Raw genomic sequence first — 27,253 nt, 5'->3', positions numbered from 1 at the left:
AGTCCCTGTCTTAAAAAGGCCTGGGGATGTGTCTCAGGGGTTAAGCACTCTGAGTTCAGTCCCCAGTACCACAAATACACAAAAGTTTTCAAAGCCCTTGTCAAGGGCAAACTTTCAAAACTACCTTTGTTTGGAATCATAATTAAAATAGGTTTATTGAAATTAATGAACTATAATTGCATTATTTTTATAAAACTTTCACAAGAATTTAACTCATAATTATCCTTTCAATGTCCGCCTTTTTTGTGTAGATCAATATTAAGTAAGAATATAATTTGAAAGAATAATGAAATCTTGGATTATCAATTTTGGTAACTTCCTCCAAACATCTCAGTAATGAATGGTGATTAGGATGTGTAGCTATAGCACGTGTGCTGATAATGGAAAACATCTCAGTAATTCTCATATATTTGTTCAACAATGTCTATACATATAACATATAATATATAATTCTGATATTTGTCTATAAGTATAAGTCTATATATTTATAAATACATATAAATAGTTTTTAATTTAGAAGCAATTACATTTTAGAAATAACAAAGAAAAGGCCTTTCATCAATTTGCCCATATTAGGTAAGCAAAGTATTTGAAAGTGACAAAATTGAATTCAGTGACAAATTAGTTTTTGAGTGTTTCTTGAATTTTTCTTAAATCAACTATAGTGTACATTTAAAGTTGCTGAGATGATGTTGAATAATGGCTTCTGATTCTCTGAGGGGTTAATATACATAATATTTTGTATAGAGATCTTATCAACCAACCTGAGTGCACTGTAGAGAAGCACCAGTTGTATGAATGAAGAAAACACCTACAAAAATACACAAAATATTTTTAAACTTTTAAGAATTCAGTAAATAAATATCTATTCCTGTAGCATAATGATTATCTGAGTAGTATTAGTATATTCGTTACTGTTTTAGAATATTTTATTTTAGGTGCTATTGATTTAAAGATTAACCTAGACATCCTTTAAATTTAATCATTATAATAATTAGATGTATTTGTTTAAACATCTGAGTATTTAAATATTTTCATGTTTTAATATTAGCCTTCTACTTCATCTTGATTCTGCCTCACATGGAAGACCTTATACTCCAGAATCTGACTTTAAAACTGATTTGAACAATGTTTTCATCCAAGCTCTTCCTCAAACATTCTTTGTTCTCATTGTAGAAATCCCATTAACAGAGAAAAGAGAACTTGAGAACTTTTAGCCCTAAACAATCATTTTTCAGCGAAGGAAAGTGAGATGAAGTGACTTGTCTTACTACACAATTAGTGAAAGAGAAGAAATGCAAGAGAGCACTATGGACAAGACTGAGCAACCTGTTAGATCAAAGTAGCAATTATATTTTTCACTGGGTATCCAACTTGCACAGAGGCATTAAAGCATTTCATACAATGGCAAGCAAAAAGCAAAAAATATAACCTTATATTAGGTAATCAGACAAAGAGTAGGCCTCTTTTATTTTTAATTATTTTCAGGACAGCCAGGGGGGAAAAAGGCTCTGTAAACAACCTTTTCAGTTCCCAGTACTTAGCATGACTAAATGTGGAAAGGATTCCCAGTCTCAATCCTACATAGTTGTCAGCTCTCAGTATTTATATGCATTTCTTTAATTCATGCTCAAGGATTATGTTACCGGCAGTGATTACCAGGGTGGGAAAGCTGTGCTTCAAAGGGCTGAATAATGGCTAAGCCTCGCTTCTCTCTGTGCACATTTAAAAGCAGAGCTTTCATTCATAGCCAAGATTCTGCTAACAGGGGTGGTATTATTGTTCCCACTCCTCAGCTTCCTGAAGAGATTTGTTGTTTTTTGGAAATTCAAAACCACCTCATCTAGTTTCATGTTTTTTTTTTTTTTTCTTGTACTATTAAAAAATAACATGCCAACTTTTTATGGACTGTTTTCACTGAGGCTGACCATCCAATAGTTGCATGAGGTTTTTAATATTTTTCTCTATTTTAAGGGAAATGAATCCTATGAGGTAGAGCTTACAGACCAGCCATAGCTTAGATCTCACCAATTACTCTATTGAGAAAACTTAAGTTTATCATTAAAGTCATAGAGAGCTAATTTTTTAACTTCTCTAAATTTATAGGTTGATAGTTCTTATGGCATTTTGTTTATTATTCACAGAGAGATTTATCTGGATAAAATATAGATTTTTTTTCAAATTGTGGATACATTTTATTATCTGTGGATTTAAAGTAGTAGGAGTTTTTCCATCAGTAGTTTATGAAATAATCCTACACAGGAAGTAGGTCACAAAAGAGGCAGGTAGGTAAGGTAAACAGGGAATTAAGGCAAATACTATTTGTCCAAAGCATCAAATGTTGACGAACTGCTGATATTAACACAATGCTCCTGCTTGATAACATGAAAAATGGAAAACAGATAAAGGTAGATTTTTGTAATTGTTTTATAAACTCTACAATATTTCTTTATTATATCAAAGAAACTCCTGTGTACTCTTTATTGAAAAGCATTGTTATCATAACTATTCACAAAAATAATCGCCTGAATATTCGACATCTAGTAGTATCACATATTCTAGTTAACAGTGAAGAAAGTACTAAAGGAGTTTATTTTTATGTATACAAAGACTAAATAAAATAACACTATTCACTGAATATTTATTCTATTTCCAGTTTTGTTTTATTGCCTTTTAAGAGATATAAAATTAAAATGACATACTCTTTTTCTTTAAAGAGTCTGTTATCACAAAAAGTAAATTAGACTTTAAAACATGAAGAAAATGGTAGTAAAAAGAGAACAATGAAGAGAGCATTTTAAATGGAGAAGGTTAAAATAAGTATGGCCTATCTTCTCCCATTAAATGGCTTATCATCCAATAGATAAATTAGACTTTAAAATGTAAGTAGGATATTAATTAATGGACAGAAATGGGGGTACAATTCAGTTGGAAGAAGGAATATCAACTAAAGTGTGAAGTGTTGATATGAATCCCATTTAAGATATTAAAATGAATTCTACATATGAGCTGTTTTTTGGTTTATTTAGAAAACTGTAAGATCTGTGTTAGGATGTAGTGGAAACCATGAGTATACGACAGTTTTCTAAAGCCGTGAAAGTTTGGCAGAAGAGGTTGGAGTTGATTGGACAGCAATGTTGATTTCTTGCAGATTTTTTATTAAATAATAAAGAGTATTGAAGATTTCCCTAATAGTTATATGTATAATGGACAAATATATGTAGATAAGAACATCAAAAGGCAGGGAGATCTGGGTTACAGAAAACTCAATAATATAAAATTATAATACTATGGGGACAGTGAAATGGGAATTGAAGGGCAAATCAAATATTGATTTGCAGGAAAAAAAGAAATGTGGTGATATGGTGAATACAAGACATTGAGGGAGAAAGACAAGTGACTTCAAGAATTTTCATCTAAATAGTTGAGAAATGCCTGAATTACCTATCAAACTGATTGAGTATAGACAGGATATTAGTTTGTAACAGGGAGAATGAACATTTGATATTGGCCATGCTGGGTTTAAGCTACAGCAGTACATCCAGATTGAAATTTCTTGTAAGTAGCTAGAAATAAATAACTGGAGCGAAGATCTTATAAGGAGATTCTTATAAGGAGGTTGCAGTTAATTCCAGATCAGCAAGCAACTATACCAAAAACAAATATATAAAAATCACAAAAAAGTTAGTTTTACATTGATATGGATAATAACGACTTGTGTGAAGAATCTATTGACATTACAGTCCTTTTTTGGTTTGGAGTGTTAACTCATGTTACTTATATCAACAATGTGTTTGTTTTGAAATGAGAATGGATTGTAAAAATTGTCACACTTTCAAATTGGACATCTTTTAGCATAGGGTTAACAAGGTAGTAATTTGCCATAGTTTTTATTTACTCTATACAATTGAGATCATAAATCTGTGGATGACAGGTACCTCTTAAGCTACAAGCCTTGAAGTGACTATGTTTATGTTCATTTGTGTTTACTTGACAGAAAATTATCTTTGTTAATTATAAAATTTGGTATTATGCATAGTTTATGTGATAATGTTTTCCAATTGTTTTGTTCCTTTCATTTTTTCTTAACCATAGTTTAACTTCATTCAACTTCAAAACTTCACCATATCATTTTACATTACAAAACCTTTTACATCTGAACATAGAAAACACACTATAGCCTTAACTAATATCCTGCTCATTAATGATTTGGAGGGTAATTAAGATTAACTTTACCTAGGAGAGATTTTTTTCTTAGAAACTAGTTCTTATAGTACATAAAATATACACAATTAAAAAATCCCATAGGACTTGTATGAGTCATTCTAAAGCACATGCACACACTGTTACTTTTTAAGACTTACACATTTAATTTTTGGAGGAAAAATAATTCGAAATCTATGTTGTCATTGATAACTAGCAAAATTGAATATAAAATAGCTGATATGGAATATCTGTTATCCTTAGTTCTGAAAAGAGATTAAGTTATATAAACTCTGTAATTGGAATTAGTACAATACAAGTTTACTGGCTAGCAAGAGCATTTAGAATTAATTAAGAAAGTTAAAAAAGAAAACAATAAGCAAATAAACACGAAACCTTAAAAATGAAGCTGTACTTCTAAAATATATGTAGATTATGCCATAGAGCAATTTCTAAAAATCAGTTTGGTATGTTGGTGAAGCAGGCCACTAAAAAGATACAGTTGTTTTATTAAGTATGGAGTATTTGAGGCAATTATGCTATATCTTAGACTTCTTGCAACACTATAAAAGATATCGCCACTGACTAAACTCAAGGGAGGCCAGGCTGTTTTCACAGAAGTTTCTTGTGAACTCTGGGTTTCATGTTGGTATTAGTAAGATAACCTAAGTGCAGTATTTGAGATGGTGCATTTTCTAGTTATATGACCTTATCTTTGACAATTGTTTACAGTAGGCAGGTAAATCTTTTAAGGTTACTTCTTGATATCTTCTTTTCTGAGATCTAAGTTAATTTTAAATGAATAGTTTTGAAAAATAAGCTGTCTACCCTCAAAGTATTTTTCTTTTCTTTTTTTTTGTTTTTCTCTTACAATATGTTGAGCTAAATTTCTTTACCTAGATTTATTTTCTTAAAGTTGATGTGATGGCTCACAAAAACGTCTTGTAGCAATTCTTCCTGGATTCAAAGAGATAAGTTTTCCTGACAGTGTAAAAGAAGAAATCTTCTATTCCATGCATAAAATAGTTAGGATTCAGGTGGCAATGGTAAAGTATAAAAATAATACTGTAAAAATAATTTAGACTCCAAATAAGTTTGAATATTTCTTAAGGATTTCATATCTATGAATATATTATTTAATTTTAATGTTTGCGCTATTTTATTATTAGGCTTGGTATGGTGGTAAATAAAATTAGCATACATTTTTAATAGAAATCAGATGGCAATTAATGTATTTATTAACAAAGATATGATCTTTTACTGAACATTTCTGAATTTTTGATATTCTGCTGATGTGATTAGCAGGATGACCAAATCTTAATTTTTGAACCATCTCAAGGTGAATAATTTGGCCCTAAAAAGTACAGGCCATAAATGTGCTTAAAAAAAGGATAAAACAAGGAGTATTCTATTGAGTGAAAATTGAGCAATTCCTCATTTATTGGAGAATTGGATTACTAGAAATAGTATTCTTCTGTCACCAGGACATGAATTAGATCACAGGAATTTCCTTTTCTTTTTGATAAAAATTGAAATGTTAACTAGGATGGATTATAATAAAGAGAGTAGAGACTTGCTCACTAGAGATCTCCATTACAGACCTGGCTCCAGCCTTCTCTGTCCTCTTGGGCAGATCCTGATCTATCTGAAGCTCAATTTTTTATACTAATAATAATGATGTTCATAGATCTTTTGTTACAGTTAAAAACAAGATAGCATAGCTAGTTGTTTTATAAATGGTGGGTATGACACAAACAAGGTGATAATTATGTGTCTCTTTCCGAAAGTTTATTGAAGTTACTTTATGCAGTATGCCTTAATTGGTCTTTTCATGTCTTGTAACTCTTCTTTCAGTAGAACGCATGGTTGCTTTTCAAAGGTATGGGAAGCTTTTATTTTATGTCTGCTTCTACTACAATTGTCATCAAAATGGCATAATTTCTACTGAATGCTCATGTCTTATTATAGAGATGGTCAGGGTGCCTATTATCTTTAAGTCTGTAGAGAGCCCATTTCCCTTATTTTCTAAATTTTAATCTGTCTTCCTGCCAGCTAAGGCAGCTCTTATACCTGTTCCTCTTCATGGCTTTCCTTAATCTGTCAGGAATTCTCACCCCCACTCAATAGTAAATTTATCCTGATGGCTATCATTCCATCTAGCTTAACTTTCTAAAAACACTGTTTCATTTTGGACTCTTTGGCTTAATTATGGAGATAGCTGTGAAATCCACTGCCATGCCCTGCTTCTGAAGTAAAGCACATTAGCACCAAACTGGCCCAATCGTCTATGTTCAAACAACACATGGTTCATTTCAGTAATCACGAAAAGTTGAAGTGTGGTGTCATTTAAAAAAAAAAAAAAAAACCCAGAACTGGAACTGAAAACATGGCATATAGTATTTTTGTGAAGAGTTTTAATGTATATAGATGTCTATACAGCAATTACCTGCTTCTTATTTCTCCCTAACATAATCAGGTTAGCATCGCCTTGTCACCTGATTTACTAAAGAAAAAATAAATTATATAATTTACTAATAATGATAATTTCTTTTAAGAATCCTTTATTTTATTCAATAAAATGCATGAATCCTTCACAAATAATTATTGCCATTTAAAATAATCTTGTTTTCACAAATCAGAGAAATAAGAATTGAAAGTTGAGCTATCCATCTTTTGATTTTTCAGTTACTTGGAACTTAAACTGCAAAGTAGTAAGAGATCACATTTAAAAATCTGACCGTGAAAGGAAAAACAAAGCCCCCATCTATAAGTATCATATAATGCTAAAAAGCTTTTTATTTATCATACTTAAATGTTTATTCATATTTGACTTTGAAAAAAAATTGTGTTTACTTTAAGACAAATTCGATAGGGAAACTATTTATTTTACCTATTCTAACCTGTTTAGCCCCATGTACAAGATGAGGTCAGAAATTAGTGTGTCAAATAATTAGGCAGAATGAGACCAATTAAAATCAGAATCTAGTAACTACGGGTAAATTTTTAAAGAAAGTTTGTTTTGAATTTGTTATAGTTCAGGTGAAAGTTGAGGATTATTGTGTAGTAATAGTTATAGTGAACTAAGCAACCCATACTGAATTTAAATTCTGAAATATGAATAGGATACACTGTGGGAAGATCATTCCAGCTGAAGGAACAAGGAAAAACATGCATTTAAATATGTAGAATTATGGAACCAATGCTCAAAGTAATACATAATGTTATAAAATCATTTTTATACTTTCCACTAATTATAATGTAGTTTGCTTCTAATTGATAAAGTGTTCAAATTAATGTTGAATTAGCATTTTACAGGATATGGTAAAAATATTCCCTCAATGAGGTGTAGATTATTTCATATATTCTCTAAATTGTTTCTTTGATATAAGGATGTAGAGTAAGAAAGTTTTTTAAAAAAATTATATCCTTTTAGCTAACATTTTTGTGGCAATATATAATATGCTAAATGCTTTGCATGTATTATCTCTCATACTCAGCTTTCCCCCTCTTTTTTAGAGATGAATATTCATCTCAGAAAGATTTAGTCATCTGTCAACAAGTGCAAAGAAAATATGTGATTAGAAGTCTTCTAACCTCCAACCCTGTGCTCATTCTTGTATGAGTAATAGAAATATTAATGATATGGTAACAATGAGGATAATGGTAACAATGAGGATAATGATAAAAGCCCGTCTCTCAAGGATTCCATGAAAAGTTGAGAATACAGAATTCATCACAAAACCTCCAGTAGTAGAACACAAGGCAATGGATAATAAGTAGAGACTTGAAACAAATAAACTTTGGATTCAAAGTAAACGTAATGGAATTTCAGAAAGGAATAGAATAGAAACTAGTTGGCTGAATCACCTGAAGGGAAGAGAACTTGTCACTTACTGCAAACAGCAGAGATAAAAACATAATGAGGTGTTTGGCCAGTATGTGTAATAGTTTGACTAAAGTTAATAATATTGAGTCATAATGCATAGAAGCTTGAAATTCAAAGGCAAAGAATACCAAACCTGACTGAGACAAATTGGTTGATTTGAGAGAAGGGGAGTTGCATGATGTATACCTTAGTGTGAAAATAGTTTTAAAAGACAAAAATAGAGAAAAGAAAACCAAGAAGAATTAACTTTTTGGAAGTCCATGATTCAGAACTGAGATGAAAGTACAGTAGAAGTTGGTGGAATCAATCAAAGAAGCATTATTTTAAAAGAAGTTTATGTATACTAAACAGATTAAATTTAAGTAAGGATATTAAAAGAAAACATGAGTCTTAACTCAGAGAAGTCATGTATCAATTTAAACAAGGAGAAATTGAGAAGGAGCACTCATATGGTAGCAGTTACTGGGTTCAGTTAAAACTTGTTAAGTATGAGGTAATGGTGAGATATCTAAGAAGTAATTTACAGATTTTAGATGAAAAAACACGGAGGGAGAATTTATGATTGTAAGTTAAGAATTTATGATTGTAAGTTGAGATCGTATGTAAGCAGCATAAAGGTTAAGGCCATAGTATTTTAGATGATTAAAGAGAAGGGAAAATCGCAGAGCTGAGACCAAGACATGAGAGATGCCTTTAGGTGAGGGATAAAGTACAGAAGCAGGAGTACACACTACAAAAGTTAAAAGAGAAGATATTGTTTGATAACATTGTTATTATAAATTTAAAATTGGTTAAAAAAATCGACTTGAGGGAACCTGGTTTCTAAAATAAGATTTTAAATGTCCATTAGTTTTAAAAACTGGTACTGGAGATTGGAGATGTAAAGATAAATCAGAAACACTATTTGCATGTATTTAGAATCTAATAGAAAAAGGGAGAAGTATGGGTGTATTAATTTATAGTGAAGGAATCAGATTTTGATAAGTACAACTTGAAGTGCTTAACACTACAGGTGATAGAGGGAAGAGAAAGACACCAATGGTATTCAAGCACTCTGTTGACAAAGAAAAGCCTTGCTTATGAAGATATCATAAAACGCAGTATATTGCATTGCAAACATTTATTTCTCTCTCATTCACAATCTACAGGAAAACAGTTCAAGACTGGTGGGGCAGTTCTGTTATCCTCAGCTCAGGGCTTCCAGTACTTCTCTAGTCCTCATGCACCCTCAAGAAAGAAGCAGAATAAAGAATACAGGGCAAATAGCTGAAGAAGCATTCTCGGAAAATTACCCACATGAATTCTGTCCATATTTCAAAACTCAAATTGAGTTGCTTATCAAAAGAAGGTGGGAAGAACAGGTGTAGGTAGGCAGCAATGTTCTCAATAAAACTCAGGGAGGAAAGTGAATAAGGAGGGTGAGGTATCAGTTTCTATTACAGATAAACTCCAAGAAAGAGAATCAGGAAAGCTAAGCCTATATAATGCTACTGAATGGAACTGGAGGAAGGATGTATGATTTGAATATCTGCAGAGTGGAGAGTAGGGAATTACAAGATAAATGACATATGAGAAAAGGAATTGACAAGAATAAACATAGTCTTTTCTGTTTTAAAGTGACTAATTGCTGAGCTGAGAGAAGATCAGGATTTCCATGAAGTAGATGATCATAATATTAGATATATGATCCTAATATTTTGGTGTGAAATGTGAAGGAATCATGAATTCCATGCTTAAGACTAGATTTTTTTATATTTATGGTGGAAATGACTAAATTTTTTTTTACTATATTTGTGATATTACAAGAATTTTCTACATTAAAATTAACTGGAAAGCAGAATTTAGAAATTCAAAATTGGTGATAAACAGAGGAAAGTCTAGTTAGGATGGTGTTGCTCCATGATAGCTCAAACTAGTATTATAATGTCAGTGGGATAGATGGGGGAAAGAGAGAGACATTCTGGAGGTATACTGATACAATTTGGCAACAGTTTGAAGTTTAGATTTGTGAGGTAGAAGAATGTGCAAAACTGAAGATAACTCTTCCAGTGTTCCACATAAGCAAGCTAAGGGCTAGTGGCAAGATTACTGCAATTGATCAAATGAAGATGCTGGATTGTGATGTTATTGACAGATGGGGAAGGTAACAAAAAAAGGAAGGATGAGGAAAAGAGATTATGAAGTAATATTGGACATATCAGTTTAAAAGTCATATTACTGAAAATCTATTTTAGGTCAAGAAAGTGAATAGGGTTAAATACATAGATTTGAAGCAATTTAAATGATCTTTATAAGAAGAAAATTATAAATTTGGAGCCTGATAGAATATATATTTATTTATTTATTTATTTGGTACCAGGGATTAAACCCATGGGTGCTTACACTGAGTCACATTCCCAACCCTTTTTATTTTTTAAGACAGAGTCTTACTAAGTTGCTTAGGGTCTGGCCCAATAGAACTTTTAAAAGTAAATCTGAAGGAATTGGAAGGTGAAGACAGATACTAAAGCAATATTTGTTGGAAATAAAGAAAATAGAGTTAAGTGGAACAGTTAATCTTAGAGGGACTAAGTGATTTAACTTAGAAAGAAATGGAGGATGATACTAGACTAAGAGCCATGCTGGCAAAAGTGAAGGAAAGGAAACACACCACTGAGAAAGGAGTGCAGCGCTAGGGGGCAAGTGTGTGCTCCAGGGATTTCTTCAAAGTGGGAATTTGAGAAGAGAAGTGGCTTACATTACTACCATTAGAAGACTGTTAGTGAATCAAATCAAAACAAAGAAAAGTTTCCCGAGTATTACCAGAAGGATCAAGTTAGATATTTTTGTTGGCTTAGTTTGCAACTTTGGAGATTTTGACAGCTGAATTTCTGAAGTTTAAGGGAAAAAAAGTAAGAAAAGATAGAGGTCCTCCCTCCCTGTCTCTCCCCCTCCCTCCCTTCTTTCCTTCCTTCCTTGTTATTTCCTTCTAATATATGTCTGGAAGGTCAGTAAGACCCTGTATATGTATATTTCCACTTCCCCAACATGGCCACCACACCTCTGTCCCCCAATTCCACAGAATCCCTTGACTTGCCTATATAAAACCCAAGGGCTCATGGAACTCTGAGATAACTAGTGATCTCTGTCAGCCAAATTGTATAGACTCAGTGGATATATTTCTAAGATTTGTCTTGGGATAAAGCTAAATCTAGCTCTTAGAGAGCAGCTTTATGTTTATAGTTCATACTTTTTCAAGAAGAGTTTGATATTTAAAATATTAAACTTAGAATTTGAGTATGTTAACTGTAGGTGAAATCACATTTATCTAAAACTATTATTGTTCCATGTAATTAAGCAATTGCAATCTATAGAAACTATATTATTTCAACAAATCCTTACAACTCTTACTAGTTAGGTCTTACTACTATTCTCATTTTTGAGGTGGGGGAACGAAGGGCATGTAGTTATGAGGGTAGAGATGGGCAGAGCCCATAATCTGCTAGATTATATTGTCTCTCATGAATAATACATTTTTAGATAATTTAAAATTTCAATATTTGAAAGAAAATATTTTTGTTTTAAGATTGATGGTCTGCATTCTGATTCCTGGAAATATTTTTAAAAATGTGTACAAACTATCCTCACTAGCATAAAAGTAATAAGGGAATTTAAGTAGAAATAAATGTCTACAACTAAAGCTACTTAGATTTTAGTCAGACACACGAATCAGATCAGAGTATTTAATTACTATTCAATGAACCTTTCTATTCAGTATGTCAGTTTAACTTAGAGAACCAAACAAAACACTTCTTTGTTTGTCAAGGAGAGGCGATTAAAGCAAGGGTGTTCTAAAATTACATTAGAAAGATGAAAATGGTTTGTTTGATCTTCTGAATTTTAATATGTCAGAAAATTATTGTGAAGAAAATTGGGCTCTCTGAAGTGACAGATACATTATTCAAATAACTTTGATTGAATTTAAGATTTTTTAGTGGTTTCATAAAGGGAACATATACTAATTTGGTTTGTAAAGGAGTGGCTTTAAATTTTGAGATATTGGGGAAAATATTTTGTTAGTTTAGTAATTGGAATGAGTATATTTAATTATGGGGATGATGTTTTTGAATGTTCTATTAATTGATAAGTATATCTAGATTGTTATTAGCATAAATTAATTTACGTGCACAGTTGAAAATTTGAAAAGTCCTCAGTTTAAATTATATGAGAGATGTTCATAATATTTCTAAAACTATCTGCAACTGACCTTAAGATTAGATTTGATTTTTTTTATCTTAAAAAATGATTTAAATTAATTATATATCTGAAGCCAAAGAAGTGGAAAACAGCAGCAGTATGCATTCCTGCTTCTAACACTGCTTTGATATCATACATTCTGGTATGTGCTCTGAGAGCTGAAATGACCTCAGAAGCATGTTAGCAGTAGATTTTTATTTTGTTGTTAAGAGTTGAGTTTGTTACACATAAATATATGAATTCATAGTATTGTTAGGTATGCAAATATACATTGATTATTTTACTCTCTTCCCCTTGGTGGTTGCTATCATATGATAACAAACTCTTAAGATGATTTGCTAGTTTTTCTCCTGTCTCTAACAATTTTTTCAGTCTTAAAAAATGTTCCTTTATAGCTGTTTATTTTCTACTTTAATGATTTTCTTGGTTTTTAAAAAGATTGTTTTTTAAATTCTGTGCATGAAAAGTACTGAGTCTTAAAATATATTCTTGACTTACTGGTACACAAATTTTCTTCTCACAAGTAAAATACAGTAAAGAAATGCCATTTCTTATCTTGTTATGGGAATCAACTGATAAGGGCTGGGGTATTTAAAATCTAACACTTGCTGTCATGCATATGCAATCTTAGTATAAGAATGCCTATTTCTGATTTCTATTTAATCTTACCTGTCTTTTTGTTTCTTTTGCAGCAAAAAATGCTGGATAGAATTTCTTCTCACTGCAATTTAAATATATTCTTTTTTCTGTCAATTACCACAGGTTTAGTCCCTATGAGTGGTATAATCCACACCCTTGCAATCCTGACTCAGACGTGGTGGAAAACAATTTCACCTTGCTAAATAGTTTCTGGTTTGGAGTTGGAGCTCTCATGCAGCAAGGTATACGATTCAGCCTGCTATTTCCTTTGGGCACCATGTCCCACTCTTTGCTGGGGGTGACAGCTCTCGCTGGCACAAGTCGCTTGCATGGGTGCCTCTGTGCATGTAACCATAATCCAGCTTTTCCATCTACCTAATGCATTTAGGCCTTCTCAAATCCCATCCAAGAGAGATTCTGAGAAACAATTAGCTTTTGCAAATTCACATACAGTATATTCATCTAATTTTTTTTTCTTAACCCACAATAGGTACATCACTTCATAGATAACCAAGCTAACCTGATTCATTAGCCAGAAGCTTCGTTTAAAGTACTACTAAAATTACATCTCCTTGAGACAAGAATACAGTTCATACTGCTGTTTCCTGTCTCATTTTGATGTAAAAACGTCTCCTCTTTCATATTAATTCCTGGTGATTAGATGCATTTATATTGCATGATTACTAAATCTACTGCATATAAATTTGAAAAATTAAAATACTAAAATATTTAGAGTTAACTTTCTGAGTAAAATATTAGCTGCATCTGATAGCTTACAAAGAATATAAAATATTGCATGCTCAGTGGTGCATGCAAAAATACTTTTTCATAATTATTTAAAATTTATAATATAAATGTTAAAAGAAAAAATTGTATTTTAGAAAATGATAGAATATATGTAATAAGATGTCTTAGTGGTTTATACGTAACTATGAATTTATTATATTAGTGTTGGTTTTTTCAAGTAGAATTTTAATTTTTGACACTATGGTTTATTTATCTTTTCATATTTAAATAAATTTTAGGAAATTAATATATTATACAATTTCTAAAAATAAAATATTTTACAAACCAAAGTCTAAGATTGTTGTATACATTTAAAATGAAATACCTTTAAGTTGTAAATATAGTAAGTATAGCAAAATGTCCAAAAGTTGAACATTGGACAATATATGAAGTAAGAAATAAAACACATTCCTTCCTAAGAATCATTCCACCTTATATTATATTGTATATCTTATATTTGGGTGGTGTATTTATTATTTACATTGGAGAAAATTATTCAATGATTGCATTGCATATCTGGAGTGAAATTTTATTGTTAAATTATAAATTGTTTATAAAATTATACTATGACTTTGTATGCTTAATAATACCCTAAATTCATTAATTCATTACTGTTTCTTTTATAAACTACTTCTAAAGAAAGAATAAATGATGTCAAAAAGAAAAAATAATTTATCAGTAAATAATATTTAATACATGTTGTAAGCAAAACCTAAGTTGAAATAATTATTTCCTTGTATAATTATGAATATATATGTATATAATATGTACATATACATATATATATACATATATAAATGATGAACTAACTAATCTAAGTTTGTAGCATCTCTTTATAAATAACTTTAAAAATGTAAAGTCAGTCAGTGGTTGTATTTTCCCTTTCCTACATTTTTGGTCCAAGGTAAGGATTCTTTTCCTTAGGTATATTCTACACATAGAAGATAATAATGGAGTTCTTTTAAAATAGTAGTGAATAAAAGCCTGCCTATGGGATAAGCTTCTCTTACAAGTAGCATTGAGAATACAATTTACCCAGGAAAATTGCTAGTTACCTGCTAATAATTAACTTTAATAGTCTAGAGTGAATTATCCTCACACTAAAGGTTGATAATTATGATTTTTTAAAAATTTTTGATTCCATTCAGAAAAATATTGTTTTTTAAAATTCATATTTCCTAAAATAGCTGGAGTTCTTTGAGGATTTGTATGTTCATTAGGTGATCTTGATATCGGTAATAGAAATTATAGATAAGACTGTGCTATCTCTGAAGATGATAAATAATCCAAGCAATGAAAAATTCAAATATACATTTGCTTTGCCACATAACTACTTCACTGCTGGTGGATACATGAAAGAGGAACCCATACTATTCTGGCTGATGCCCAGTTCCCCAGGAATTAGTGGGATATAGTGCTGGACATGACGTTACCTTGAGTACATGACAGTCAGCCCCTAACCAGGCTCTGATTCACAAGCGTAAGAGGTATTCGCTTTCGGTCCTTGGGTAAGATACAAACTTGTGGTAATTGGGCCATTTTTTGTCAAATGTCTCCACTATTCTTTTCTTTCCCAGTCTTGTTTGACCTTATTGGTGTTCTTGTTTAAAAAAAAAGAAAAAAGAAAAAAAAGGAATAAAAGTAAAATAAGCAGCCCAAGCTGCTGCTGATCATCTTGAGAGTGTTTTAGTGTTTCAGTGTCCGAGTGTGTGTCTGACAGGGCCTAGGAGCAACTACATCAGAAAGGTACTTTTCTGTCTTTTTCTTCCTTACAGAGTGGTAGGCAGAGTCTGGAGCTGGAGTTGGCTGTCATGTCCAAGTCTGTCTGCTTTTAAAATTTTGTTTGTTTGTTTTAAATTGCAAGGGTAAGATGAACTGCAGTGCAAGATGGGCTGTTTTTGATATAGTACAATCACGATACCATTTATTTTTCAATGTTAATGTGAATAATTTTATTTTTTCTCTCCATTTAAAGATGTGTTACCATACTACATCAGTGATCATATTTAAGATCTGACTGTAAAATAAGTCCATCTTTGCTCCATTCCATTTTACTCAAACCCTATTAAAAATCATGTACTTTTTGATTATAGATTCAAAATGATTAAAAGTGAATGGTAATATATTTTATACATACATCCACAGATTTCATTTACATTTTAATAAAAAAGCCCACATTCTGATATATCTTCAACATTAAAAAATGTAAATAATATGGTAAAATTATAATAAAATTTAATTCATAGCAGACCAAATTTTAAAGTTGTTAGGGTTTTATTTTATGACTTAAATGAATTAAAATTAATAATAATCAAAGGTAAAATATAATTTCTAGATCCTATTATCTTATTAATACCATGGGCAGGCAACTCCAGCCATATATTTTGATATATATATGAAATGTGATATATATGTATAAAAATAAATTTGTGACAACTTAAGTACTTATTCTTATCCTAATTTATTTCATTAAGGCTAACCATAGTGATGGGAGATATTTGCTTATACATTATAAAATGAGGTAGTAAATTATTTGCCACCTCATATTAAAATAAACACAGGACTAAAACCCTACATCATATCTTAGGAATGTGGGTAATTGAAATTACTTTATTATTATGCATCATTACTTTTTTAAATGATGAAATAGATAAAATATATGTGCTACATGCACAGGAAAAATGAAACTCTTACAGAAAGGTTGTGAAGAAAAGGATGTGAACATATTAAGTCATTTCCTCTGTAACCCACAAAAAGAACAAGACTATGAAACTCTACATGTGTGGCTTATAAACTGGAAGGTTCCCTCCCTCCCCCCAGTTTCCTAATGCTATTTTTATAAAGAATTTAATTCATTAATATTTTAACTATACCTTCTCAGGTAGAGCTAGAGTCTCCTGTCACTATACTTAAAACTGAACATCCTAAAGGATTGTCTATCAACTGAAATTAACTTCTGGTCTCCCAATGGTTGTTACTTGCTTACTAAAGCAATATGTAAATCTATGACATAAGCATTTATTACACGGTGATTCCATTCTGCCACTGTGACCAAAAGTATCTGATTGCTGATCAAATTCTCTGTATTCGTTTCACCTTTCCCCCAATCTCTGTTAGGTTCTGAGCTCATGCCCAAAGCGCTGTCCACCAGGATAGTGGGAGGCATTTGGTGGTTTTTCACACTTATCATCATTTCTTCGTATACTGCTAATTTAGCCGCCTTTCTGACAGTGGAACGCATGGAATCTCCTATTGACTCTGCTGATGATTTAGCTAAACAAACCAAGATAGAGTATGGAGCAGTAGAGGATGGTGCAACCATGACTTTTTTCAAGGTAAGTTCTACTGGCTATCTGAAATGTATACATTAAATGTTATTATTTGGGCAGGTCACTTAATAACATGTAACTCAAGGGGTCGAGAGTTGTAAACTTCACATGTCCACGAAAATGAATCATTTGGACAGTTGAATATCTCAAGGAATTTTTGCTTTACAAGTATTCTACTCTTATTTTAAGGAATATTTTCCCAAATGAAACATCTTTTTTCTCAACAGGGTTTTAACTTTGAATGAAAAAATCATGTGTTTGTGGAAAATTAAATAGTTATAGATCTGGATTCTACAAGGCTTGGTTATCAGAAAAGAATACTTACGTGGAAGAATGTTACCAGTGTACACATTTATTTCGTCACAATGAGGCAGGGGATGAGAACTAAAGGAAAAATCAGTTCTCATTATCTGTACAGTTATTCATCTAGTATTCTGCAAGATACGGTCTGGACATAGGATCCCAGTTGAATTCATAGTAGTTTCCAAAGGGAACATTTACGTGGGAATTGTGATTTTGCACAATTCTGGCATACAGAGCACCTTGTTCTCCTTGTTACTCTTCTCCTCCTACTCCTGTTTGCTCACCTATCCAAAGTATATCAGATAGGGGGATTCACTTTATGAAATATCACTTTATAATTCCTTTAACATTTTATGAAGTATTTTCCAGACTTTTATAGATGGGGCAAGCGATTTTAAGTATAGGTATTTCCTTTCAGTGTTTATACAAATGCAATAGGCAATTCTATTGTACAGTACAACAGGTAGATTTTTTATTAAATAATTGGTTCAAGCTATAAAATAAATTCCTTCATCAAGTATGCACCAAGTGCCTACTGAGTGTCAGAAACTACACTATTGGTTGGGTATTCTACAGAAAATATGACCTCATTATCACTCTCAAGGAGATTATAGTCAAGTTGGTGTCAGAAGAATGAGTCAACAATCAGAAAATAGGAATTGATGTGACTTAAAACAGCAATTTTACCATGTAATGCAATTTTCTTGCCAAAAATTCATATAAAACTGTCAACTTTCTTTATAGAGATATGAAGGACACCACATTTTCAAAGAATGTGACAGATTTCATCAGTTAGTTCCATATAACCAAAAATTTTAAATAATTTTCTGAAGGAATTTCTCATATGGTAGGTTAAAGATTGAGTGTATACTTCATATTTAATTACCCAATCATTATTACTTAATGAAATGCATTGAATACCAAAATATGAGCAAAACAATTACTTCAGTGTAATTATATGACTACATGAAGGATAATTGATTGATTTCATTCAAATTAAATACATAGAATTATTAGAGATTGCCTTTGTAATAAAACTGATTTTTGAGATTTTTGTTTTTATTTTAAGAAATCAGTTCTGAAATTCCTAAATGCTCATTGTCAGTGTCAAGAACATTGCAGGGAGTGAATACATGTTGCATTAAAATTATTAGAGTATTCAAGTGACAAAGTTGAGTTTATAAATAACACAAATAAAGTACCTACCAATTATTTGACATCAGAAATGTTTATATCAATTTCATAAATATTTCATGGCTTTAATTTCAATTTTCTTTTCCAGAAGACTCAAATATCTTATTTCAAAGCCCTAATGTATTATGAGCAAAGCTTCTCTCAGAAAAAAAGCAGTTCCAAAAAATAATTCTCCTTATGTCATTTTTCTTTTTTAAGGTTATTTTCCTCCTTGTTTATCTTTTCAATCTTTTGTTCTTTTTTCTTCTTTTTAGTTCAGTTGCTCTCTGCTGTGTCATTTTTTTTCCTACCTTCACTTTTCCTTGCTACTGGCTTTTCTTCTTACTCTTTCATCTCCTGCACACAAGGGTGCCTCTAGCACCTGGAGAAAATTGACGTGAAGCAACTTTCTGTTTCCAACAGCACATACTTTCTTTAGAATTGAAGCCTTCTGGAATATACACTAGTTACAATAAAAACCACACAGTGATGATTGCTAAGTTGACAATTACCTTATGTTGCTAACTATCACATGCTGAATTCTTACTGTTAAAATCAGAAAAAGAAGCCCTAAGTCTTACAGAACATTATATGTTGATTTTTCTTTAGGTATTTTAGTGTAGTCTTAAAAGATTCTACTTCCAACTTCATGTTTTGGCTTGTTAAACTATATCGTTATACTAGCCATGGTATGAAATTAAATTTTTTTTTTCTAGCACTCTAGAATTCAAATAAATGTATTCTTACTTTGAAATTCTACAGTAAACCAGGAACTATTCTGTACTGTGTATTTATATTTTATACCACCCTTTTATTCTTTAATTAACAACCACAATACAAACACTCTAGGAAGCACCCTTAAGGCATTGACTTCTAAAGGAATTTCCATTATGTTTTTACTAATTTAATAAGACCCTGCTGTTAACTAATTGTTCTGGAAGTCTCAGTTCCAGAAAATTATTTTAAAAATAATAGTTCTTTCAGTACAACAAGATTGGCTCAAGATATCTTGCCATAAAGCAGATGAGTCCTCAGCATTGCAGAGGCACATGCAGAGTTAATGCTGCTCTACCATGTCAAATAATTCTGTTTCCAAAAACAAGCTTGATTTTGTTCACTGAGCTCATAAGCACATTGTCTTTGAGAAGAGGTCTTCCTTCCTTTCATCAGTATCCATCGAACTTTCCACACATTCTCTCCAGGGATAAATATAAAGCCATGACCGAAAACGAGAATTCAAAATTAAGGTGATGCTGGTTCTCCAGCATTATTCAAGAAAATTAAATAAACTGGATGACATTACTGATATGTTTTTAGTCATGTTTAGATAAAAGAATAGATGTGGGATCATGGGGTTTTTTTTGAAAAAGCATTAAAGGAGGAATCGAAACCTCCTTCTTAAAAATCTAAGAATTTTGTGTTCTAGAATTAAAATCTCACTCCAGGCCCAAATAAAATGCTACCACACAAGCATATTCTTTTCTCCCTGAAGTATGAAGATTAGGAAAATGAATCCACAGAAACCAGAGGATTAAAAGTAACTCACCAATAGCCTGTAGGTGTAATGGATTCTAAGAAAATCCTTATCTTCTGAAGGGAGTCAAATATTTTACAAAATGAAGCTGAATGACCTTTTTTCTATGCAACCCATGAGCCTAAGGATTTAAATTTCCGCAAATTCTGTCTATAGTTGGTCTACCTGAAAATTTTTATTTTTCTACATGTTATAATATAGTCTGTCCATCTAAGAAGAATCGTGGCAAAGGAAGCACTTCTGTAAAAAAGAATATAGTAAATAAAATCCTGGCACATATTAAAAAGAAATGTAAATGGTGTCAAATTCCTAATGTAAATAGCTTAGCTTCTCTAACAAGTTAAGAATCTACATTTTATTTTAAGTTCTATTCTTTTTACAGGGCCGAGGATTGAACCCAGGGCCTTTCTAGGAGAAATATATCCTATTTATCCTGTTTCTCCTAGTTCAAACCAGTGTCACTTCTCCCAAAGTTATTGGAGTGACTTAAAGTTCTTCAAAAGGACTCTCTCCCATTTCTTTAGAATAAGAGCTCTTTCCTTGGCTTACAAAGCACAGGTCTGCCTTCTTACTCTCTCTTCACTTTCCATTACACTAGAAGTTCCAGCCAAACTGGTTTGTCTTTTGTCTTTGGCTGTATCCTGAACTCTCACGCCTCCTTCTCCAATATTATGCTCATTCTTTATCACCACCCTTCCCTACCAATCTAATTAACAGTTTGTCTTTACTCTTGAGATCCTTATTTATCCTCTATATACTCCCAGAAAAATTTTCTGACCCTTTTCAGACCAAAATCTACCCATGCTTGGAAAGATGCTTATTTTATTTGTCCCCCTAAGTATTCTCTTTTTAATGTCAATTATCATTAAATTATCAATCCAAGATGTATTTCTTGTTTTTTTAATGTTCCCACACTACACTGCATAATATAGATTAAATGAAACTATGTCATTCACTCTCATATCTGTAGCCCTTCAGACTGAATTTGCGAATGTCATAGGCTTGTGTTGGTTATAATTTGTTTCAATAATATTGCTAAACAATCAACCAAAAACCCTTAATGATGTGTAACATAAATCTTGAATTAGTTTGCAGGTCAGGTGGATATTGGGAGCCTAGAACCTTTTCTACATTTAGAATAGGATCAGTTTCTTTCACACTGGAGTCAAAGTCCTTTTCCCAACAGTTTCTTTGGAAGCTTTGTAGACTTTAAATGCATACGATTGCGTCTGCTTATGATCAAAAAGTCATATCATTGATTCTTCTTAAGATGCTGTATGCTTCTCTAAAGAGAGCTTTCGAGTAGAAATTCTTTATCAAGAGGAGAAAGTCTACAAGGCATTATCTGAAGGCAACACATTTAATTTGATTTTTAACCAAGGTCTGAAACCATTTTGAGACAGTATTAACCATTTGAGACTGACTTGATACACTAAAGATTAGAAACACTTGCTGGGTTTGGTGGTACATGTCTGTAATCCAACAGCTCAAGAGGTTGAGGCAGGAGAATCACAAGTTCAAAGCCAGCCTCAGAAACTTACCAAGGCTCTAGGCAACTTAATGAGACCCTGTTTCAAAATGAAAACAAAATGAGCTGGGGATTTGGCTCAGTGGTGGTTAAGTGCCCCTGGGTTCAATCCTCAGTACAAAAAAAAAAAAAAAAAAAATTTGGAACACTTTTGTTATCCAACAATACAAATTTTAGCTCTTCTCTATTACCTCTAAATTTTGCCTGCAAAGTGGTCAGGTCATTTTTATTTCATTTTTCCTCATCTACTTGTAATTATTATTATTATTATTATTATTATTAACATTTTATCTCTTTCTTGTAGAACCTCATCATGTGTACTTAAAGCTAACCAACTGATTCATGAAACATTTTGTAACTTTTTTGGCTATGTCTGACTAAAGCTAAAAGATTATTAGTACATTTTTCTAACTCAGATAACTAAAAGGTATACTTTTAAAATACCATCCTCCTCCTTATTCGTGGACCGGCATTTTCTTGTCTTTCTCTAATGATTTCATTTTCATCTGCAATGTGTGCCATAAATCAATGCCACATGTTTACATTTGTTTTATGAATGTACTTTATCCTTTTACCAAATTCTGTACAGTTATATACTAGCAAAACAAATGTTGCCATAAATCAATTTTATTGATGGAAAACCTGTGACAGAGTTTAGATAGAATGTAGGGTATAGGTGTGATTGTTTACAAAATGTTGTTGCTCAGTAGATGGATAAAATGCTTTTTTTTTTTTTTTTTTTCAAAATATGTTGCCTTCTATGACATTCCCATTTTAACCCTCTGTTGAAAGTCAATTTATTTGAAAGTGTAGTCAATGAAGATAGGAATGCAAAAGGGTGGATTAATATTCCCATCTGGGGCAAAATGTCTTATCTTATTTTTGTTTTTATGTACCTAATGACAAAAGTGTCTCTCTCTCTCTCTCTCTCTCTCTCTCTCTCTCTCTCTCTCTCTCTCTCTCTCTCTCCCCCTTTCACACTCACACACACACACACACACACACACACACACACACACACAAAGAATCTTCCTCTTTAGGAAATCTCAAAGTACGTTCTAAATATCAGCTCATTAATCTTCATAACAGTCTTTAAGAAAGGTAGGAAGCAATTTCCATTATGCTCATTTAACAGATGAGGAAACTGGGCCACAGAGAGGTTAAGTGACTTATTAATTATGAAAGCAATAACCAGGGGCTCATAGTATCACAATAAAAGTAATAACCAAAGAGATCAAGGCATAGCCATCATTACTCAGAAGAGCTAAGTGCATTAGTCATTTTGGTTCACCCACATGACCTCAACTACTTGATCATATTAAGTTTCTAAACATTTATCTTAAACCATTGATGTAGATAGAGCCACAACATGTTCTTTATAGTTTGCTACTTATTCTGATCTTATCAGTTCAGTGATCTCCTAAAATTAATTTGAACTGGGGTGATAGGTTCCAAAACCTGAATAGCTAGTGCATTTTGCCTGCAATGATTGTTTTGAAAGCTCCAGTGATCCTACTAAGAAGAAAAGCATGTCATTTTTAAATTAAGGGATAGAATATAAAGATATTTTAGTTTATAAAATGTGCTTAACAACTAGATTTATAAATGCATACCATACACTATTGCTCATAGTTCTTTATTGTTTAAAAATCATGACTTTGTGTATTATTTTTAATGCCAATAGATCAGGGGTGGCAATACATGTATAATATATAGTATATTTACTATAAAAGTTTCAATAATTACTTGCAAGCACATGAATGGAAACTGGTTTACATCTTTCAGTGTTCACATATTTGCTAGTACTGTACAAGCCCTAATAATCCCTTATCATTATGCAATATAATAATTATAATTTCTTTTTGGTATTTCATTTAAGTCTAGGGATAATTTCTCAGTACTTCCTCACAAATGAATACCTTTATTTATTATTAACTTGCCACATAGTTTTTTTCCAGATCATTTTTACTTATTTGAAGTCTGTGTAAGCTTAGTTAACAATATTCCCTTTTCTCACTAGTATTTGGGGGAAAACAGTTTTCAGATTTCAACACTAATGATATTGTTCCTCTTCCATAGAAATCAATTTAAAAATGAAATATTAACAAGAGGACAGGTATATTCACATCAAAGTCTTATATATAAAGTCTTTGACATTTTGTTACATTATACCTCCTTATGTATGCTTTATAAACTCTAGACCACTGCCTCTCAGTGTTATTGATGTTATCTGTTTTATCAGATTCCCCAGTTAAGTAGCTGCTTTAACTTATGTATAAAGTTTCTATTAAATTGTAGAAAATGTGGCTGGGCTACAACCAGTAAAGCCGGATAGCATGTATGCCTCATGGAAATACAGTCTTTTCCATGGCAGGCAATTGTATCACTGTGATAAATAAGAAGTATTGATTTTTTTTTTCACATTGACTTTCCTTTCTCTGAAGGAAAAAGTCATTATGAGTCATTTGAGTATATTTTAAATGTCTTTAAGATATTCATTTATGAGCTGGGTCAGGTGGCTCATGCCTGTAAATTCCAGCAACTTGGGAGGCTGAGACAGGAGGATGACAAATTTAAGGCCAGGTTGAACAACCTAGTGAGGCCCTAAGCAACTCAGAGAAACCCTATCTCAGAATAAAAAAATAAAAATACCCCTGGGTTCAATCTCTAGTACCAACAGAAGAAAAGAAAAAAGTCCTACCTGAATAATTACTAGAGATATAATGTATAACACAACAACCATAATAATAATAATATCTAGTGTATTTGGATATTACTATAAGAACAGATCTTAAGTGTTCTCCCCATAGGTGTACATAAAAATAAGTCATTATGTCAGGTGATGGTTATGTTAATTAGCTTGTTTGAGGAAGTCATTGTATAGGATGCCCCATGTTGTATGATTTAAATATATACAATTTTTCTTTACCTATTGTAAGAATAACACTGGGAAAATTAATTAATTGATAAGTTAAATAGTAAAATATCAATTTATTTATGTCAACAAATATCAGCCTGGCTATAAATGAGACCATCAGAGGTACTTATGAAGTTTTTAGAGAATCTTAAGACTCAAGTTGCTTATCAGTCCAAGGACTGATTTTTAGATGGAATACTCAGTCTCTGAATTTGTAAAAAACAACAACGACAACAACAAAAAAAAACTTGCTTTGGTGATACTATTGTGCAGGCAGAGTTAACATGATATTGAAATGATCCCTTCATTTATTGGCACCAATAGTAATGATTACACCTACTTCCATTTCTTTCATATTTTGATGGCCCTTTTTGTTCTTTTGAAACCCAGATCCCATGACAATTAGTCTGAGCATAAAACAATGATAAAGCTTCTGACTACATTTTTAAATTTTACAAGTTACTTACCAGAATTTTATTTGCATCTATTTTCCATATAGATTTGCTAACAATAAGTAACGTAACTACCTGTTCATTTCTGACTCTTTTCCTGGAGCCCTTCAATAGATAAGCAGAATTGTGATATTATAGGGTCACAAAAAATGTTAAATCTTTATTTCTCAAAGTTGTGTGGTGAGGTAAATTCTGACTTTTATTTGTGTCTCTGAGTAAAAGTGTATTTTTAAAAATATATGTGTTCCAAAGGACCTGGAGAGTCAATATTCTTGTGTCATTTATACACAGTCACTGTATCAATCTTCTACCCAAAGGTGGGGGAAATTAGAGGAGAGTCCTTTAGGTTGCAGAGAAGGGTCATAGAAGGGTTGTACCTGTCATTGGTATTTACAGAGTGGAGGGTAGATTAAGACATGCTTTTTATTTGACATTAAAAATGTTAACTGACATTAAAATCAATGTTTAATTGACACAAAAAACTCATATCAATTAGCCTTTCTCATAGATTTATAAGTTGGGTTCTGAGCAAAAGCTTTGGGATTGGGGCTCACAAAATTTTCTTACATAAGCTTATTGTACTACCTTGTAATTTGGTGAACTGCCTCCACTTTTTTCCCTGTTGTAAAGGAACATATCACCCATTTTAATCGATGAAGGTAAATTATCACACAATACTAGTTTATATCTTACTTTGTGTTACTTGATAATGCCTCAGTATCTCTTGGCAGATCTGAATAAAATGTGCTTCAAACATGAAATTCTGCTCTAACATGGGTGTTAGAAATTCTGATATAGTTAGACTTCCAAGCCAAAAGCTTCTCTTGCCAACTTGCTTATTACAAATTGAGAAATAGCTATGGATATTTATAATTCACAGAAAATTTATTTTTAATTTTTTGTTTTAAATATTGAAATTTGTAGATAATATTTGTATGCTTTATTTCCCCCCCTACCTAAATGAATTAAACAAAAGCTAAAAATTTTATTTGATTTAAGGCAATATATCTGAACAATCAGTTCAGAATAGTGATTAATATTATTAATGAAATTTTCATCTATACTTGATAATGTTTTTCATTTCCATCAGGTATCTTTCCTAAAAATCTAAAATAGATATCTAGTGAAGATTTTTATAGCCATGTAATTTTTCTAATTCTCCCAAGTAAATTTTCCTTTATTAATGCTATTGAGATATTGGTTGTGGGTTAATACATAACCGTTAACATTAAATAATATTTTGCTTAACAAAATAAAACTGATGTTTTAAAATTGTTATAATCTTATTTGTGTCTAATATGGGTTTTGATATAAATTAGTTCCTTTTGAAATTAACATTCAAACTAATTCTTTATTACACATTTGTTTTATTTGCATAATAGGGAGTTATTTTTACCCAAGAAGTTCGTCTCCCTCCCCATTTTCTCATCTAACACAAAATTTATTGTATTTGAGACCTGATCCTATGTTTATTACAGGGATTTGCATAAGGCCTACAGGAAACCAATACCATTTTACTATGTTCCCATTGCAAGAAATAAAATGGTGCCTTTGAGTAAAGCTGCTTCATCAGACACTATTTTAGCATGCCAAGTTACAGCCATCAATGGTGAAACAGCAGATGTGAAGGCTAGTTGGCATCAAAGCATATGAGTCAAAGACTTTCCTATGGGAAAAGAAAGTGCTTCATTACACTTTATCTATAGTGAGAACATTGGTTCTATCAAGCTGTCTGAAAATTAGAATATGATGGGTTTTATTGCCCTAGCTCTGCCAGAGTGAATTCAATAGTTAAAAAGAAAGTGATAACACCATTTTGGGAATTATAAGAAGTGATTAGAGTTTTAGTGTATTTAAACTTGGAAGGAGCGGCAACTTTTATCTTAAAAAGTAGCTTTTCTAAAATATCCAAGGGACAGAAGTTTAATCCCTTTCTAATTGTTTCATTTGCAATATGTACTAATGCAACTTTGGGGCACTTTAATTGAAGAAAAAATTTATGTGTTTGACTGAAGTGTAAAATCTGAGAAACAATGTTTTAATTGCCTTGGAAAGCGAGTGCATGAGGCTGCTGCCATCCGGGATACACTGTGGTTCTCTCCCTCCCTTGTCCTCCCTCCTCTGCTCTGTGTAAGGGCCACTCCTGTTGTTTGTCAAATCAAAAAGGCAGCTCAAACACCATGTCACACCTCATCAATCTTGGAAGAGAAGGCCCCACAGGGAGTGAGAGAGCTAGGAAGTCAGTTAATATTGTGATGTTGAGTTGG

At 31.8% G+C, this 27,253-nt stretch overlaps 1 protein-coding gene across 1 annotated transcript in view; it reads left to right on the top strand.

Annotated features, from left to right (window-relative positions):
- Positions 1–27,253, top strand: part of GRIK2 (glutamate ionotropic receptor kainate type subunit 2) — a 677,480-nt gene that overhangs the window by 518,107 nt on the left and 132,120 nt on the right. Inside the window, exons 13-14 of the mRNA XM_079148658.1 lie at positions 13,088–13,206; positions 16,868–17,085. Of these exons, the coding sequence (XP_079004784.1) occupies positions 13,088–13,206; positions 16,868–17,085 (337 nt within the window). The remainder of the gene's footprint in view (positions 1–13,087; positions 13,207–16,867; positions 17,086–27,253) is intronic.

This window comes from Sciurus vulgaris (genome assembly GCF_902686455.1).
Source record: "Sciurus vulgaris genome assembly, chromosome: 7".
NCBI lineage: Eukaryota > Metazoa > Chordata > Mammalia > Rodentia > Sciuridae > Sciurus > Sciurus vulgaris.
The sequence above is the reverse complement of the archived record's forward strand: the minus strand, read 5'-3'. Positions and strand labels throughout refer to the sequence as shown.